The sequence below is a fragment of the Xiphias gladius genome, chromosome 17 (assembly GCF_016859285.1).
Source record: "Xiphias gladius isolate SHS-SW01 ecotype Sanya breed wild chromosome 17, ASM1685928v1, whole genome shotgun sequence".
Taxonomy (NCBI): domain Eukaryota; kingdom Metazoa; phylum Chordata; class Actinopteri; order Istiophoriformes; family Xiphiidae; genus Xiphias; species Xiphias gladius.
Window position 1 is genome coordinate 8676600 of NC_053416.1, and position 15564 is coordinate 8692163.

Here is a 15564-nt window from a genome sequence, read left to right on the forward strand (position 1 = left end):
AAAAAGGGGTTTTACTTTGAAAAGAATCAACGGAAGCACTTTTACTTCCTTCCGGCACAAGACCGGCTGAGGCGGAACTAGCGAGTTATGCAGCTACTTCCTACATTTGATTAACTTTAAAAGCTAAGTAACACTTTGTCATCCTTCAGATATCCCGCTGTGTATTTGAACTCACCAGTTAAAGAGGTGTGCTATATGACAGCGACTTGTTATTCTGTGAATATAAACATCTTCCCACCTAGAGTAGGAACTGAAACTCCCCGGCCAGCTAGGCTAGCCTCTCCATGGCACCTCTCCGGGTTCTGTGCATACATGGTTACCGTCAGAACGGCAACTCGTTCCGTGAGAAGACGGGAGCTCTGCGGAAGCTGCTGAAGAAACAAGTGGAGCTTGTTTACCTGAGCGCACCGCACAGCGTGCCGGCGGCCAGACGCGAAGGTGGGTCGTCCTCTGCACCTGCCCTCCGACCGAAAAGGGGGGGAGTAGCAGGTAGCCAGTTGACGTTTGAGTTAGTAAAAGTAAAGCGGGCTGGACGTAAGAAGCTTGCTCTCACTTTGTAGATTGCTTAGACTTTATATAAGCGCAGATGCACAAAGCAAAAATACTAAATGGGGTAAAGAAAGTAAATAACTAAATCAACAAATGAGCACACTCTGGCTCACAGTGGCAAGAAAAAGTAAGGTAACCCTTGGGAATTACCAGCATTTATGTATAAATTTGTCTTAAAATGTGGTCAGATCTTCATCTTCGTTACAATTATGAACAATCATACATTCACAGTGTAGGTTGGAAATAGCATGTGAACCCCTCGGCTAACGACATCAACAAAAGGTAATCGGAGTCAGGAGTTTATCAAACCTGGAGTCTAGTCAATTGAACAAGATTGGAGGTGTGAGTTAGAGCTACTTTGACTTATAAAAAAAAAACACTCAAAGATCTTGGGTGTTCTGCTCGTGAGAAGCATCTGCTGATGTGAACCATGCCTTGCAAAAAAAAAAAGATCTCAGAATTCTCATTGAGAATTGTTGAGATAGAAGAGAATTAAGAGAAGAGTAGATATAATATCAGCCCACAATTAAACAAAGTGTCTATAAATGGATATGATATCAGTACTGTGGCTACCCTTCCTAGAAGTGGACAGCCAGCCAAGATGACTCCAAAAGCACAACGCAGATGCTCAATGAGGTAAAAAAGAAACCCAGTCAGCGTCCCGGTCGGTGCCAAACCTGAATCCAATAGAGATGGTGTGGAAGGACCTCTAGAGAGCCGTTCACACCAGACATCCTAAGAATATGTCTGAAGCGGTTCTGTGAGGAAGAATGGTCCTGAATTCCTCCTGAATGTTGTTCAGGTCTGATCTGCAGCTACAGGAAGTGCTTGTTTGAGGTTATTGCTGCCAAAGGAGGTTCGAACGGTTATTTAATCCAAGGGTTCACTTACTTTTTCCACCAGCACTGTGAATGTTTAATGGGTCTGTTCCATAAAGACACAAAAGATTATAATTGCTTGTGGGTTATTATCTTAAGCACATTGTGTTTCTTTGTACTTGTGATTTAGATGAAGATCAGATCACATTTTGTCACTAATTAATGCAGAAAACCAGGTAATTCCAACAGGTTCACATACTTTTTCTTGCCACTCTAATAAGTATTTAAATGTAGCCATGATTATTTTAACAAATTTGGATATTTTTATATGGATAATTTATATGTATAAGTCATTTCTTAAGCAAAAACACCAAAAACTCTTTGGGTGCATCTTCTCCAGAGGGAGGTTTTGCTGGTTTTCTATGTTTTATATCATTGTACTGGTTTGTTATGATTAATTGATTTAATCAAGAAAATGGTCTTTAGATTAATCCATGGTGAAAATAATCGTTACTTTAATTGATCTTTTATAAAAACTAGGACCTGCCAATATTAAATTCATCACTTTGATCACCTGTCACACACTATGTACATGGTCTCGAAAAATAATACTGAAAATATTTGTTTTTTGAAATTGGCAAATTATGAATATCACATCAACCAGTGCATGTCTTTTCATTAAAGGGGAGACACAACAGGTGAAAATGGCTGTTTTGGCTTAATTGGTCAACTTCAGTGTATAATGTAAAATTATACAGTATAATATAATTTTGTTTCTATACCAGCTATAGTTTTGTAACCTTAACAAACCAAGAGTGAGTTAAAGCCACAGACTGTAAAAGCTTCAACAGGACAATTGATTAATTTAATGTCGATTTCCACCCGACCTTAAATCATCTGTTATCTAGAAATAACCTCCTGCTTGCACCAGAACTATTTACCAAATACCAAATCATGTAATGTCAAACTGTAGTTAGTCATCAGATGGAAACAAGAAGCTGCACTCGTGCAGATTTAAATTTCCACAAACCTATTTTTAAAAAAAACAATAAGTAAGACAATAAATGCTTTTATTAATGTCTGAATTAATCATGGTCATGCAAAGATTTATTTACATAGGATAAAAGTAACTTTTGGTCCACTCATCTATGGTGCCTCTCTTTGAATTTTAAATAATTTAAAACAGAGAATCAACCACTGTCCTCTTCTGTCCTTTCAGAAGTTCCGGAGAAAGAGAACGGCTCAGGTTCAGGTCCTGGCCCTGGAGCTGACGAGGACCCCAGGGGTTGGTGGTTCTCTGACGTCCAGGCTCGGAGTTTCAGCGCTCAGCAGCAGTGTGAGGAAAGCCTGGGGCTTGACGAGAGTGTGACAGCTGTGAGAGAAGCTGTGAAGGTCCAAGGTCCATTTGACGGCATCCTGGGCTTTAGTCAGGGGGCAGCTTTTGTGGCCATGCTGTGCTCTCTTCAGGAGCAAAAACTGGAGCCAGAGTTCAGCTTCCGGTTTGCCATCCTTGTCGCTGGTTTCCGCAGCGCATGTAAGGAACACCAAAAATTCTACAACACACCCCTCCGGATCCCTTCCCTGCATGTGTTTGGACTGGAGGACCGTGTCATCCCCGACGTCATGAGCAGGGAGCTCCTCCCCTCCTTCCAAGAGCCTCAGGTCCTGACACATCCTGGTGGCCATTTTGTTCCAGCTGCCTCTGCTCACAGACAAACCTACCAGGACTTTCTCAAGAGATTCCCGTGAGAAGAGCTACAATCTCTGAATAAGACTCCAGCACTTAAATATGAGTGGGGAATGTTGATTATTTAATATTGTGACATCTTGTGTTAACATAATTGGATCCAGAGGCACTTTGGGTTCAAAGTCATGACCTTTGGATGCTGTGATCTGATCCATCCAAAACAATTCAATGACTGCTGTCCTCAGGGAAGATGTCTTGTAATAAACAATAAATAAGTTGACGACTGTTTATTTTATGCACTGTGATCTTTGTTTCTTTTATTGTGAGCTGTGTAATATCTTTACTATTACCTTTAGTTGAGAATGTATTGCCTGATTCATTGTTAAAATGTAGATGAGATCATGACTTTTCTTTGCACGATATATATTTATTGAAAAGATTTTAATTTACCATGGCAGGGAACCGGTGTAATTAATAGTGTTCATTATGGCTTTGTTCCAGTAAAGTGGTATTAATTGCAAATGTGCTTTTCCTGCTGAGTTTCTGAAATAATGTGGAACTCTGTGTTGAATGAGAATAGATCAAGATACTGAGATAAAGGCCTCAGCATGTTTCACACAAAGGTCAACAGCAGAAGTTTCTGATCGGTATCTCTTCGAAAGCTGTCATGGTGTTGCACTCATTTGTACACAAAAAAGTGAAAGGGTATTATTGTGAAAAATGAGAAACAAGCTATAGGAGAAGTTCACACCTCGCCTTCATCTCACACCTCCACACTCCTGGCCAGTCGCTGCGTAAAGAGATTGTGATTGTAGGATTGCCGGTTTTGGAAAGTATAAATTATGAGATGCAGGCCTTCTTAGTCCGCCTTCAGAAAGGGTGTTTCAGAAGCTGTAAGACGATCCAACAAGCACTTGTTTGAAGTTTACTAAGGGCTTCAGCACACTGGCAGATGGCTACAGGCTGGGAATTTGTTTAATTTATTTGGGAACTAGATGAATATCAGGAAATATTATACATGACTCATTTTACCGGAACAAATGTAGATGGATTTTCCATTTTTTTTCCCCTGCAATAATCTCAGTAGCAGAAGCCAAAACGTGTTCTACACTTTTTAAAAACACTCCTACAGTAGGAGAGGACTGACTGCAACTTTTTCAGGCACTGGGAACACTCCACCATGATTGTGGAAAGTTATGACAAGAATTTTATATCAGAGCCACAGTGGAAAACTTGATTTAGTAGTTTGAGGAATATTTTGCATAGCGTAGCTTTGCAAGCCTTGCTTTATTTGCGTAGCATTGTTACAGCTGTGTAATAGTTGACCCTCATACTGTAACAAGTAGAGTTTGTAAAACTGAAGGTACATGGGGGAAAATTTCGCTTGAACATGATAAATGTTCTAACAATTGTTGGAGTCATAACACATATATGGATACTGAGTGATCTTCACTCATTTGAAGTTACATTGCAGTGTATGGGAGTATCAGGTGTGAAGAGTAATTACATGGAGGTGTTTCCTTATTTGTGGGTTATATAGACAGGTTTATGTACTTGCTCAAATGCACAGGGCTCGAGGACATGTTGTTCTTTTATAGCTGACGCATGTGCATGTCAGACTGCACTCATTCGATTGTTTCCAGATGTGTGCTCTCTCTCCTCTCTACCTCACTCCCCCCAGTCCCTTTTGCTTTCATCTCCCACCGGCCTTTACCTCGCTTCGAACTCTCGTCAACATCTTCCTCCCTTCCACATTCTGTGTGTCATTGGCCCCGGGCGCAACATACCCTATCACATGTCTGCCCCATTTATGACCTGGACATAAGAATTGTTTTGTTTGTCTGGATATCTCAAAATCCACCCGTGTTCGAAAAAAAAACATAGGCAACTGTGCGCAGTTGTAGGCGGTTAATTGCCTCACTGTGATGTATTTCCACAGAAAAACAGCTTTTATTCAGCGTCAGTTCCTTTTTATCACCGATGCTGTATTAACCAATCTGTCTGATGTTTATAAGACGTCACCTGTTTCAACATCTAATGAGCTTCTGTTGCCAATCACACTCGCACACATAGATTTCACGGCTATGTGGTCTCGTTTCTCCACCACAGCCTTCGTATTCGTTCTCTCCTGTGCTCCCCTGTGGCCCTTGTGTCCCTCCAAGACCTCACAGCGCACACACACACACACACACATGGTTTTGATAACAAGTAGAGACGAATGGAGAGAGTGAGCGAGCGAGGGAACAGTAAAAGAAAAACACAGAGGGTCACTCTTGCCAGTAAGTTTTACAACAGAGCCGTGACTCTCTTCTCAGGAATCCGTTCCCCCTGTTGCACAACAACCGGGAAATAAAGGAATGAGAGACAGAGACAGATGAGGGTGGAGTTAACCTCCCTTCTTCCCTGTCTGCCCCCCCTTTCTCCCTCTGCCTCTCCCACTCTGCCTCTCTCTGGCTGTTGCGGTTAAAAAGGGAGAGTAAGGGCACATTCAAGATTTCGTTGCGATTGAAGAATCACTTTTTCCCTCTTCCCCCAGTGGAGTATGGGGGATGGAGCTGGGTGCAGAGGGGTGTGTCAGAGCACAGATGGGCTCTATTTTGATTATGGAGCATTTGTTGTTATGGGAGACGGAAGGAGGGGAGGGGCCAAATAGTGCGTGTGTCTATATAAGACTTGCACTTAAACTCCAAAGAGCCTGGTCATCCCATGGCCCAGGCTCATCCAGACACTGACAAAGCTGACCAACTCTGCCTTGTTACGACAGCTCTCACTACTGACCGGAATAATCTGTGGTTACATGAGATTCAGCAGAGGACTTGAGATTTTATTACCTGGCCTACAACTTTTGGATTTACATGCATTTTTCTTCATCTGTTCAACATTATTTTTTTGATGGATATTGAATTGATATTAATACCAATCAATTTAAGTTTACGCATATGTGCATGTGTTTACGTGTGTGGTTGCATTGTTACATTTGTGTGCTGGTGCAGATGGATGTGATGTAACATCAGACTGGAGGTTTTTGCAGAGGTATGGCCTGTGTCCAGTATCACATGGGATATAGCAATGCCTCTCCCCTTCCTGTGTTTGTTTGTGTGTTTGTGCGTGCGTGCGTGCGTGCGCGTGTGTGTGTGTGTGTGTGTGTGTGTGTGTGTCTGTGGTGGGGGGGGCTTGGTGTGTTTGTCTTTGACTACACCTGCATAGTTTGACTAGAAAAAGAAAGTAACTTCACGATCTGAGAGCTGGTTACATTGTGCAGTGTGTTTGAGGTGTGCGATGTGTGTTGATACATGAAAGACGGAACAGAGGGAGTATATTTAGAATTGTCAGTCAACTTGCTATTTAAAGAATAGAAAAGGCAAGGGAAGTCAGTTGATGTCAGCTAACAGCATGAAACTACACAGTGAAGAAATTCAAGTACTGTATTAGTGCGATATCTAGGCCCTATCAACAGGCAGTGGGTGTTCATGTGTGTCTGCATGCGTGGGTGTGTATCTGCATAGTTTTTTCCTATGTATGGGTGTGATTTGGTCATTTGTTATTCCATGCTTGCATTCTCGCATGCTTCTGGTTTCCTTCTACTTCGTGGTTTTGTTGTTTGTGTGGACCAAGTGTACTTTGGCTGACGCCAAAACTTGTCTGCTCGCTGTCCTCGTCCAGTCAGCACACGTACCATTCTCCGTATCTATCCATCTCACTTATTCAGACGGGACATACTGTCGTCTGTTCGTTCAAAGGTCCAATCACCTGGAAAAACTTCCTGTCACAGATTTGATCGCTTACGACATCCTGTCTCTGATTGACCGGTCAGCCTGACCACTGTGGGCGCATCTGGTACAAAAAAAAATGACACTTTAATACCCGACGCAAATACGTTCAGAGGTCGTGGTGGTGTTGATTGTATAATGAAGAGGTACAGAGGTGAACTGAGGACACAGCTGTGGCCTTCGCAAGTTAGGGCAACAGCCGTTTGATGTATGATGTCATCTGCAGTCATTTGTCTGCCTGTGTACTTTACTGGACTGTTTTAGAGGCCGTGGCTGGGCACTGGCGAGGAGCGCTGTGGTTTGGCTGTCCTTAAGGGTGCCTAGCTGACACTACAGGGGCAGATATTAGTCATCGTGACTATGGAGGAGGACTGTGGTGGAGTCTACATTAAACAGAGAGAGAGAGAGGCATGTCTTGGCTTACATATCCAAAAAATGTGAACACTGTTGTGCAATCTTGTTTAGTTTCAATTAACTATTAAAGGGGTTTGGAGGGTTAAAAAGGGACATTACGATAATGCCATCGAGAGCCTTTGCTGTGCTTGTGTAGCTCAGTGATATTTGTAGAGGAATGCTATGCAGAATAAAAGTGAGAACATTTTTGTGGAGCATTCAAAACTAAAGACAAAACAAACAAATAGCTACTGAAGTAATCACCACAATAAAAGTCGTAAAACCTTGATGGGTTTTCAATTACACCAGACTTTGTAAGCCTTGCATTGGGTCCTAATGACAACCTAAGACTGCTCCTAAAATGTATTTGATATTAAAGGTTTATAGGTTTCATTTATAATAATTATATATAAATCAATATTGGAAACACTTCCATGCTATAATATACAGCAGTTGTCAGATTGTCAAGATTGATAAATTTGAAAGAATTATAAACAGCAGAGATCTACAGTGGTTAATCAGTGGAATGCTCCTTTAAATGTGGTTTGCAGTGATACTTGTGTTTGTGTATGTGTGGGTGTTTGTGTGCGTGTATGTGTGTGTGTGTGTGTGTGTGTGTGTGTGTGTGTGTGTGTGTGTGTGTGTGTGTGTGTGTGTGTGTGTGTGTGTGTGTGTGGCTGTGTGTATTTATCAGATAACTTTACTTCTCAGCCTTGAACAGTAAGAGTTTATGTGCTGTTGTTTAACTTTCAGCACATGAGCTTTTACGGTGCAGGGAGGCAGAGGTTAAACAACTGTTCCTCCAGCTTATCTTTCCTTTCTTCTCGTTGCTTTTTTCAAACAGTCAGCGCGCAGCAAATATGTTGCCATTTTAAAAGATCGTGGACAGAGAAAATGAAGAGTGGCCAAGGACACATTGAAGAGTAAAATAGTTTCCTCCCCATACACTTCTGTAAATCATCAGTTAGTATGCTTTTTGATAAGTGGAGCCAGAGTTATGTGCGTCATATGACTGCACCAATCTGAAAGTATAATTGCGTATATCGTTTTAATCTATGTTTTTCATCTTAGTGGTTAAAACTGCCACAATGTGTTTTACATTTACTTTTTATGTTAAGAATGAAACTGCAATTTCACCATGGTGCAGCCATGCTTTCTTTTCTGACTTTTTGCTCGCAGCACTCTACTAATGCTGACAACATGCACCCTGAACTGCTCAGTTCTCTGTATTTATTTTGGCATTCTTCACTTACTTAGGAAAACTACAACTCTCTAGGATGTCGGAGAGTTTGGACACACATAAATTGAATGAGAAGTCTACCTTTCTATCATGCTGGAATCAGGAGTCACTCAAAAAGTACTTGTCTTGTTTTAGCCAACTTTTCTACTCTATACGCCGTCTGTCAGATCAGTTACAAACAAGGGGACATTGAAAAGCATCTTACCTTAGCAAGTATCCACAAAACACTGTGGCAAATGTTTTAAATGTTTTATTTGATTTTATTAAACCAGGCACATGTTTTGCTCCAAAAGGTTTCAGCTTGGAAAAAGTTTACTACCTTTGTTATAAACAGATGACACAGACAAATCCTGACCTGTAGAGGGCAGAATAGCTCTGGATATTAGTACTGCTTGAGGAGGAGAGGATCAAGGACTAGTCCATTCCTTGTGTGTTTGTTTTTTTTTTTGCAACCATAATGTATGTGCGTGTCTCTGCATGTGAGCATGCATACATGTGGGTTAGCCCACCTGTGTAGGATCCAGCGTGTGGTTTGCGTCTGCCTGAAGGTTATAGCGCTGCCACCTGGGAATTCCTGACTGTGCTGCTTTGAAGTGAGGCCGCTCTTGTCTGATAAACAGAGAGCGGAACAGGTGTTGGAGCTGGCTGACTCATCCGTCTAGCATGTGTTCTTTGCATTTATCGCCGTTCTCAAGGTTCGAACCTTGCAGAAACACATTATACCTAATAAAATAAAAGTGAAAGGCAATATGTGTCCCTATGTGTCATTGCGTACGTGATTGTTAAAACTTTCTTTGGTGAATCAGAGAGATTACATTTGAATTACAACACTACAAAATCAAATTAAAGAAGCAGTCATCTTGGTATCTAATCAAAGGACTTGCACAGGAACTTGAAGCCATAAGAAAGTCAAACTGACAACTCCTCTGCTCCAGACAGCGGTGTACATGAATGAGTGAACGACCTCTGACCTACTTTCTAAATGAGAGGAGAATTTCAACAGATAAATCAAATACAAACGTAATTATCAGCTATAACGTAAGTGTTTCTTTCTTTTTTCTTTCCTGATGGTAACTGCCCCTAACGACCATGGCTGTAGACTGTTACCATGGTGCTGTTGCTAGAGTAACAATCTAAAGCCACGGTTGCCATGGAGACAGCAGGGTGGCGGAGGAGCTGGAGTTGGCATGGTAACTGGAAACTGGAAACTGCAATGTCTCATTGGTTTGACCGTGGATCTTACGCACGTAAATGATGTAGGACTCCCCCAATGCAAGCCCACACAGGTTTCCTTTTCTGAGCCCGAGAAAAAGAGACAGAGCAGGAGAGACACAGAGAGCGAAATCTCTAACATATGTAGCGAGCTTCCACCATCAAGTCAACCATTTTAAAAGTATTGAGCAGTATTTCCGTGGTGTTATTTTTCCTTTAGGTTGACATCACTATGGCATAGCCTCTGCATGTCCGTGTTCTCTTCAGCGTGGTGTTTGGTGCATTGCCAGGCTTCAGTAGCCATGACTGTAGACTGTTACTGTACTGTGACACTGTATAAGCAGTAAGCAGTCTAAAGCCAAGGTGCTGATGCTCTGGCCACGTTAGGAGGATGGGGAAGAGATTGTGAAAAGGACAAACTCTCCCCTTGTGGAAACCTGCATCGGCAAAAAGAGGAGAGGATATAGGTATAACGTTACTGGAATCACACCTGACACAATTGCCAAGAGGTACATGATGATCAAGACAGTCCCTGACGACCAGGGGCATCCCGGGGACCTAAATATTGTCATGGAAAGACACTGAGTAGATAAGATGCTGAAAACTGCAGCCACCACTTTCTTCAGTTAGGGCTTTAGGTGTAGTTGTAGCACCATCTCTGCCTTATTATTCATAACCCTGTGTAATTAATTTAAAACAAGGACATGTTGCTAAGTAAAACTTGACGTGACTACAATCCAAAATTAGCTTTAGACTTGGATGATCAGATGACTTGGAAAACAACAGGGCTGTATGATAGCAGGTGTCAAATATTACAAAATGTATTTTTAGTTATTTATTTTTTACAGATGATACCATTATTTACACTAATGATTGAAGTCCAGAAATGCTTGTCTGCCTTTTCAAAAATAAAAAATAGAAAGTTAGAAGGGAAAAAAATTATCAAGCAATCAATGAATCATCTAATCATTCTGCTGATCAGCCGATCAGTCAGTCAAGCAACGGTAAAAACTTTAAGGTGTCCAACTTTGTAACAAAATTAATAAAGTTTGTACAAGTTTGTACTCAGTCATATTTTTTTTTTCTGAAAGCCTAGAAAACTTTATAAACATTCATTTAAAAACTGTTGGCAAGACTGGGATTACGCACCATCCACCCACTTTTTTTTCTCCTGTCTCTGACCTAGTTAGTGTTTATATGTATGCAAGTGTGTGTGAGATAGAGAGGGAGAGTGGGTGAGGCAGATGGGCAACATGGGAGAAGGAGAGAGAGCGATCTAGTGAACTGTGTTGGACTATTTTTATATAAAACGAAACAGTCCGTCACCGATCCCGGAGGAGAATAGGAGTATTTTAGGACTTCCTATTTTTTTGATCGGGTCCTTTGATCAGGTTGGGAATAAATTGAATATTTGAGTTGTTTTTGCATGGACTACCATATCTTCAAAAAGCCCCAAACAAGTCATTGCCGAATAAGAATTCTACAATAATGACCACTGACCAACTAATTTACCAAAACCTGAAACAACTTGAATCCTTAAAACTAACTCTCTCTCTCTCGCTCTCTTTCTCACCCTCGACGCTCTTAAACTGCTGTGTTTTCGACACTTATGAGATTTGTCTCTACTCAGGGGGCTCACCGACCGAGTACAGGGGGCACTTCAAAGCTCTGCAATCATGGCACAGTAGGCCAAAGACGACTAACACCAGTCGAACAGAAAACTCTGTAAGAACTACGAAAAAGTTGGTAGTTCAAATCTGTGCGGCAAGAAAAATCATGATAGAAAGCCATTAGTTTTGAAGGATATTTCATTAACAAAGCTTATTAATTTCAGTCCTTGTCAGTTTATAGAATTGTTTTGTGACAAGCAAAATATCTCGTCTACATGAATTTGATTTGTTTGCATAAGCAAAGCGCCTCGTGTTAATGAGGGTTTCTCTGCAACAGGTTCCCCCTTTCATCTCGGTTTCAGCACCAGGCCGCTGGGAAAGCGACGCAGCGGCGCTGTGGCTCGGCGCTGTCCGCGGTGCTGAACTGGCCCACGGCCGAGACCCGCACAGCGGAGAGGCGACCGATAAGCCTCTTTTTTTTTTTTTACCGCGGGCCGTAGAGAGTGAAACGCGGCGGATCTTGCCGCACAGAAGCTCTAAAAAGCTAACGTGTATTTAATCTCATAACGACGCACTAGGTCTACGAGTTGTAACTCTTAACGTCTATCTCCCGTTACACACTGCAGCGCCCTGGTCGCTGCAACTTAACCTGTCAGAGGTGGACCAGAGTGGACCCCTCTGCGGTCTCTGCTCTCACCGCCGAGTAGATGCCGGTCGGGTGACGGCTACGGTGACGCGTCTCAGCGCTCGGGAAGTCACGTGCCCGAGGGTAAGGCTCGTGTGACGTGGCATCGCGCGCAGACCAATCGCCGCCGTCCCATTCTGCCGCCTGGCTTATCAGGGCGCGTGGGCAGTGGCTTGGTCTGGCTCGGTTACCGTGGGACCGGGGAGAAACCGCTTTTGACCGGGCACACTTGAATCCCGAGACCTGGACTCTCACCCTTTGTTTCTGTACTTTCTACCAAAACCTAGAAGTGAGACGACACCTCTGAGTATCCGTTACTTCTCAAGATTTGAGCATCGGACTCATAGAAATGCACCGCACTAAGTTACAGAATTAAGTATTAGGGGGAACAAGGTCGTTTTCCACGCTATTAGATAATGATATAACACTACGATATTTTAGATGGCCTCGCTTTACAAACACATCGTTGTCATCGTCTGGCCAAAGTCAGCGCAACGGTAGCCACAACAACGAGTTGTGAATGAACAAGGGGTTTCATTGACTCGCTCTGCCCACTCCTCCCTCGTGATGTCCGTGCACGAGCCTTTTCACATTGTGCGCATTCACACCCACGCACGCCGGAGGATCACACCGCAGTGTGCGCGTGCGAGCGCGCCCGTGATGCCTTTAAAGAGGGTTATAGTAGGTGACTGCGTATCATCTGCAAAGTGCGCAAGAATGACGCAGGGCTGACTTCACCGCCTGACGACGTCACAGAACTGAGACTGGCAGAAAAAAAAAAAAAAAAAAAGTTAAAGGAAGCGCCGGCCGGAAGTGCATGAAGGGGAGAGAGAAGGGACGGGGGGAGGGGGGGGGGGGGGTCGCCACACCGGAAGAAAGTGATGGATATAATGTCATCACTATCACCGGAAACCTCCCGGTGCCACGCGCTCCCGAGAATGTACAGGGGTTGATTAGGTGCACCCCCCCGCCCCCACCCCAACCACCCACCACCACCACCACCACCCCCCACCAATGCCACCACCTCAGAGACGCACACATTCATACAGAAAACCTGCACATACACACACACTGGGTCACATTTAGAGGGTTTGCGCCTCTGTGTCTGCGCACGTGTCGGTGTACGTTGCACGCTGGCCTTAGCCCACCTTGGCGTGCGCCACACCGCACAGTCTACAGAGACAGCCCGACCCAGCACAGCGTCTACCTGTTAAATCCCGGTCCAGGTGCAGCCCGCGCGGCACAGGTGAACATCAACAACCAACATACGTGGTGATTCACATCGCCCGCGTTTTACCGTGCGCGATTAGCGCAGGGTGAACCAGACTCGGGCAGAGGGGAAAAAAAACCCACAAAGGCTGTGTCGAAGGTGATTTTGATCCGCAGCTTGCGTTTCCTGAGATGTGAGATGCTCTCTCTTTTTCATGTTGCGGGCTGAGTGCTGCCCACATGGGAGCGAAAATGAGTCACACTGCAGCAACTTTCAACCAGAGAGTGAAGATGAGAACAGTGTCGGTCAAAACGGACTACGGGGCTTGTGAACGGGATGGCCCGTCCAGTGCATCTCTCCATAGGTTGCACTTAACCCATATCCGAGGTGATTTGTTTCGTTTTTTTGCCCCCAGCATTCGGATAAAAGAACATCAATCTAGTCTGCAGAAAGAGAAATGGAACTTACCTCAGTCGAAGTTCCCAGTGTGGCCACGGCTGCGGCTCCTTGCTGTGGAAATACGTCTGTCCTATCTCTAAACTCGCAGTCTTCATCAACGCGAAACTGTCGGCGCATCATCTGTGCCATGCCGTCTTCGCGCGCAGACGCCGCCGTGCCTCTCCTCCAAAGTCGCTTCCCCTTACAGACCGGGCTCTCCCATCAACCGTAGGCTTTTTATAGAGATCCCGTAGTAACTAGTAGAGGGGAACGGGGGAGGGAAGAAGGGGAGAGAGGGAGAGAGGAGGAGAGGGAGAGCTCATTCAAAGATTCACCTACACATGTACGTGCGTATCCCACGTCACTGGACGGAGTGCAGCTATTTATAAAGGGGAGGAAAAGTATAGCCTGAATCACTGTGCAAGTCTTTATAAAGCGGGATGAAAATAGCATGTTTGTTGTGTGTGCGCCCTTAACACCGAAATCATGTCAAATATTAAAGGCTCGAGCGAAGATTCCTGCAATATAAAGACATTTAGCGTCTCTGAGGTCTTCATTAGTGAGTTTAATCCTATTTCTGTCTCTCAGTATTCCTATAATAGCTTATTTATTACATAATTGTCCTTTGCTAGGCTAAATTTCGCAAGGGATGCATTTCAGGATCTCATTGTCAATTTTTTTTTTTGCCAAGAAGTCAAAACAGGCAAAACATGCTGTAATTGCTTCTTTCAGAGAATTGAGTCGTTCCTTCGGTGATAGTATTATGTTCAGTTCGAGTGGATACTTCAAGGCATCAAAAAAAAAATACTATTTTGTATGTTCAGAGTGAATCAGATCATCCTAAAAAAAAAAAAAAAAAAAAATCTTACAGCTCCAGTTCTCTCTCGGTGCCGTCTATTTATTACATAATATTAAAACAGACTAAATGTTTTCGGGGGGAAAAAAAATACGATTAAAGCTGACACTTACAGTCCAGTGTGTTCAAAAAATGTTTACAAAGTGTTATTGGCGATGAGGAAATCGTGATGCTTGGATTAGACGATGAATCACTGCAGCTGCCTGCTTAGAATGACTGAAAATGTTTGGTGCAGCGCACTGACTTTTTTTTTTTTTTTTTTAATATTGATGTCATCTTGGACATAAACAATTTTACAAAAAAACAAAAAAAAAATCCACCCCAGATTCCGCATATCTGTAGAAACCTCAGGAGAGATGTGACAGGAGTCGTGCGTAGATCCATCCCGACGCTGCTGAACTCACAAGACATTCGGGGAGGATTTGGGGGAGACCCTCGTGCGTAAAGAAGCGTGTCAGACATACGTAGGCGTGTGCAGTGAGAGACTCCTGTAGATTAGACGCACTTTGGACATGGGCTCTAAGATGTCACTTTTCTCAGGATGTGCTCTCGGGTTGAGAGAGCAAAAATCACGCCCCGCACAACCACGGTGGACGGCGAGGGAAAACCTTTAGTGCCCTCGCGCTCCTCCAAACACCGCAGGGATAGGGCGGGCGTGGATTATGGCCGGTCCCCTTAACAGCCCAACTCCACCTCCACCAGCCTCTTTGTCCAGAAACTATTGAATAAACTGGAGATGATTTCCCCTCTTACCGACTGTGGATTTCAAAAGAAGAGACTCCTAAATTATAATTCAACTCTCAACTTAAAGCAAAGTCCAAATCAGAGCAACGCCATTTAGCCACTGGAGGGAAAATTCCTGCCATGCCTCTTCTTTAACCCTTCATGATTGAGAGGTAGCCAGCTGCCACAGGTGAAGGTACAGGCCTACAGCAGCAAATGTGCAGAATTAAATTTTGATGGAATATGGCCTCAGTGCTCGTCCAATCCCTTTTCACTCCCAGTTTTAATTTGAAACGTTTCATTATGAATACCCCCTTTATGGTATTCATAATGACATTCGTTTTGATTGGTTAACATTTCTCAACTGTTAATA

At 43.4% G+C, this 15564-nt stretch overlaps 1 protein-coding gene across 1 annotated transcript; it reads left to right on the plus strand.

Moving 5' to 3' along the window:
• Positions 1–36: 36 nt before the first annotated feature.
• ovca2 (OVCA2 serine hydrolase domain containing) lies at positions 37–3349 on the plus strand. The gene is made up of 2 exons (XM_040149764.1): positions 37–438; positions 2587–3349. Exons 1-2 carry the CDS (start codon positions 285–287, stop codon positions 3114–3116), a joined length of 684 nt encoding a protein of 227 aa, XP_040005698.1. The 5' UTR covers positions 37–284; the 3' UTR covers positions 3117–3349.
• Positions 3350–15564: the final 12215 nt, after the last annotated feature.

Coding starts and splice junctions, on each gene's coding strand:
- ovca2 (XM_040149764.1), top strand. CDS start 285: ATGGCACCTCTCCGGGTTCTGTGCATACATGGTTACCGTCAGAACGGC. Junction 439..2,586: donor GCCGGCGGCCAGACGCGAAG/GTGGGTCGTCCT, acceptor CTGTCCTTTCAG/AAGTTCCGGAGAAAGAGAAC.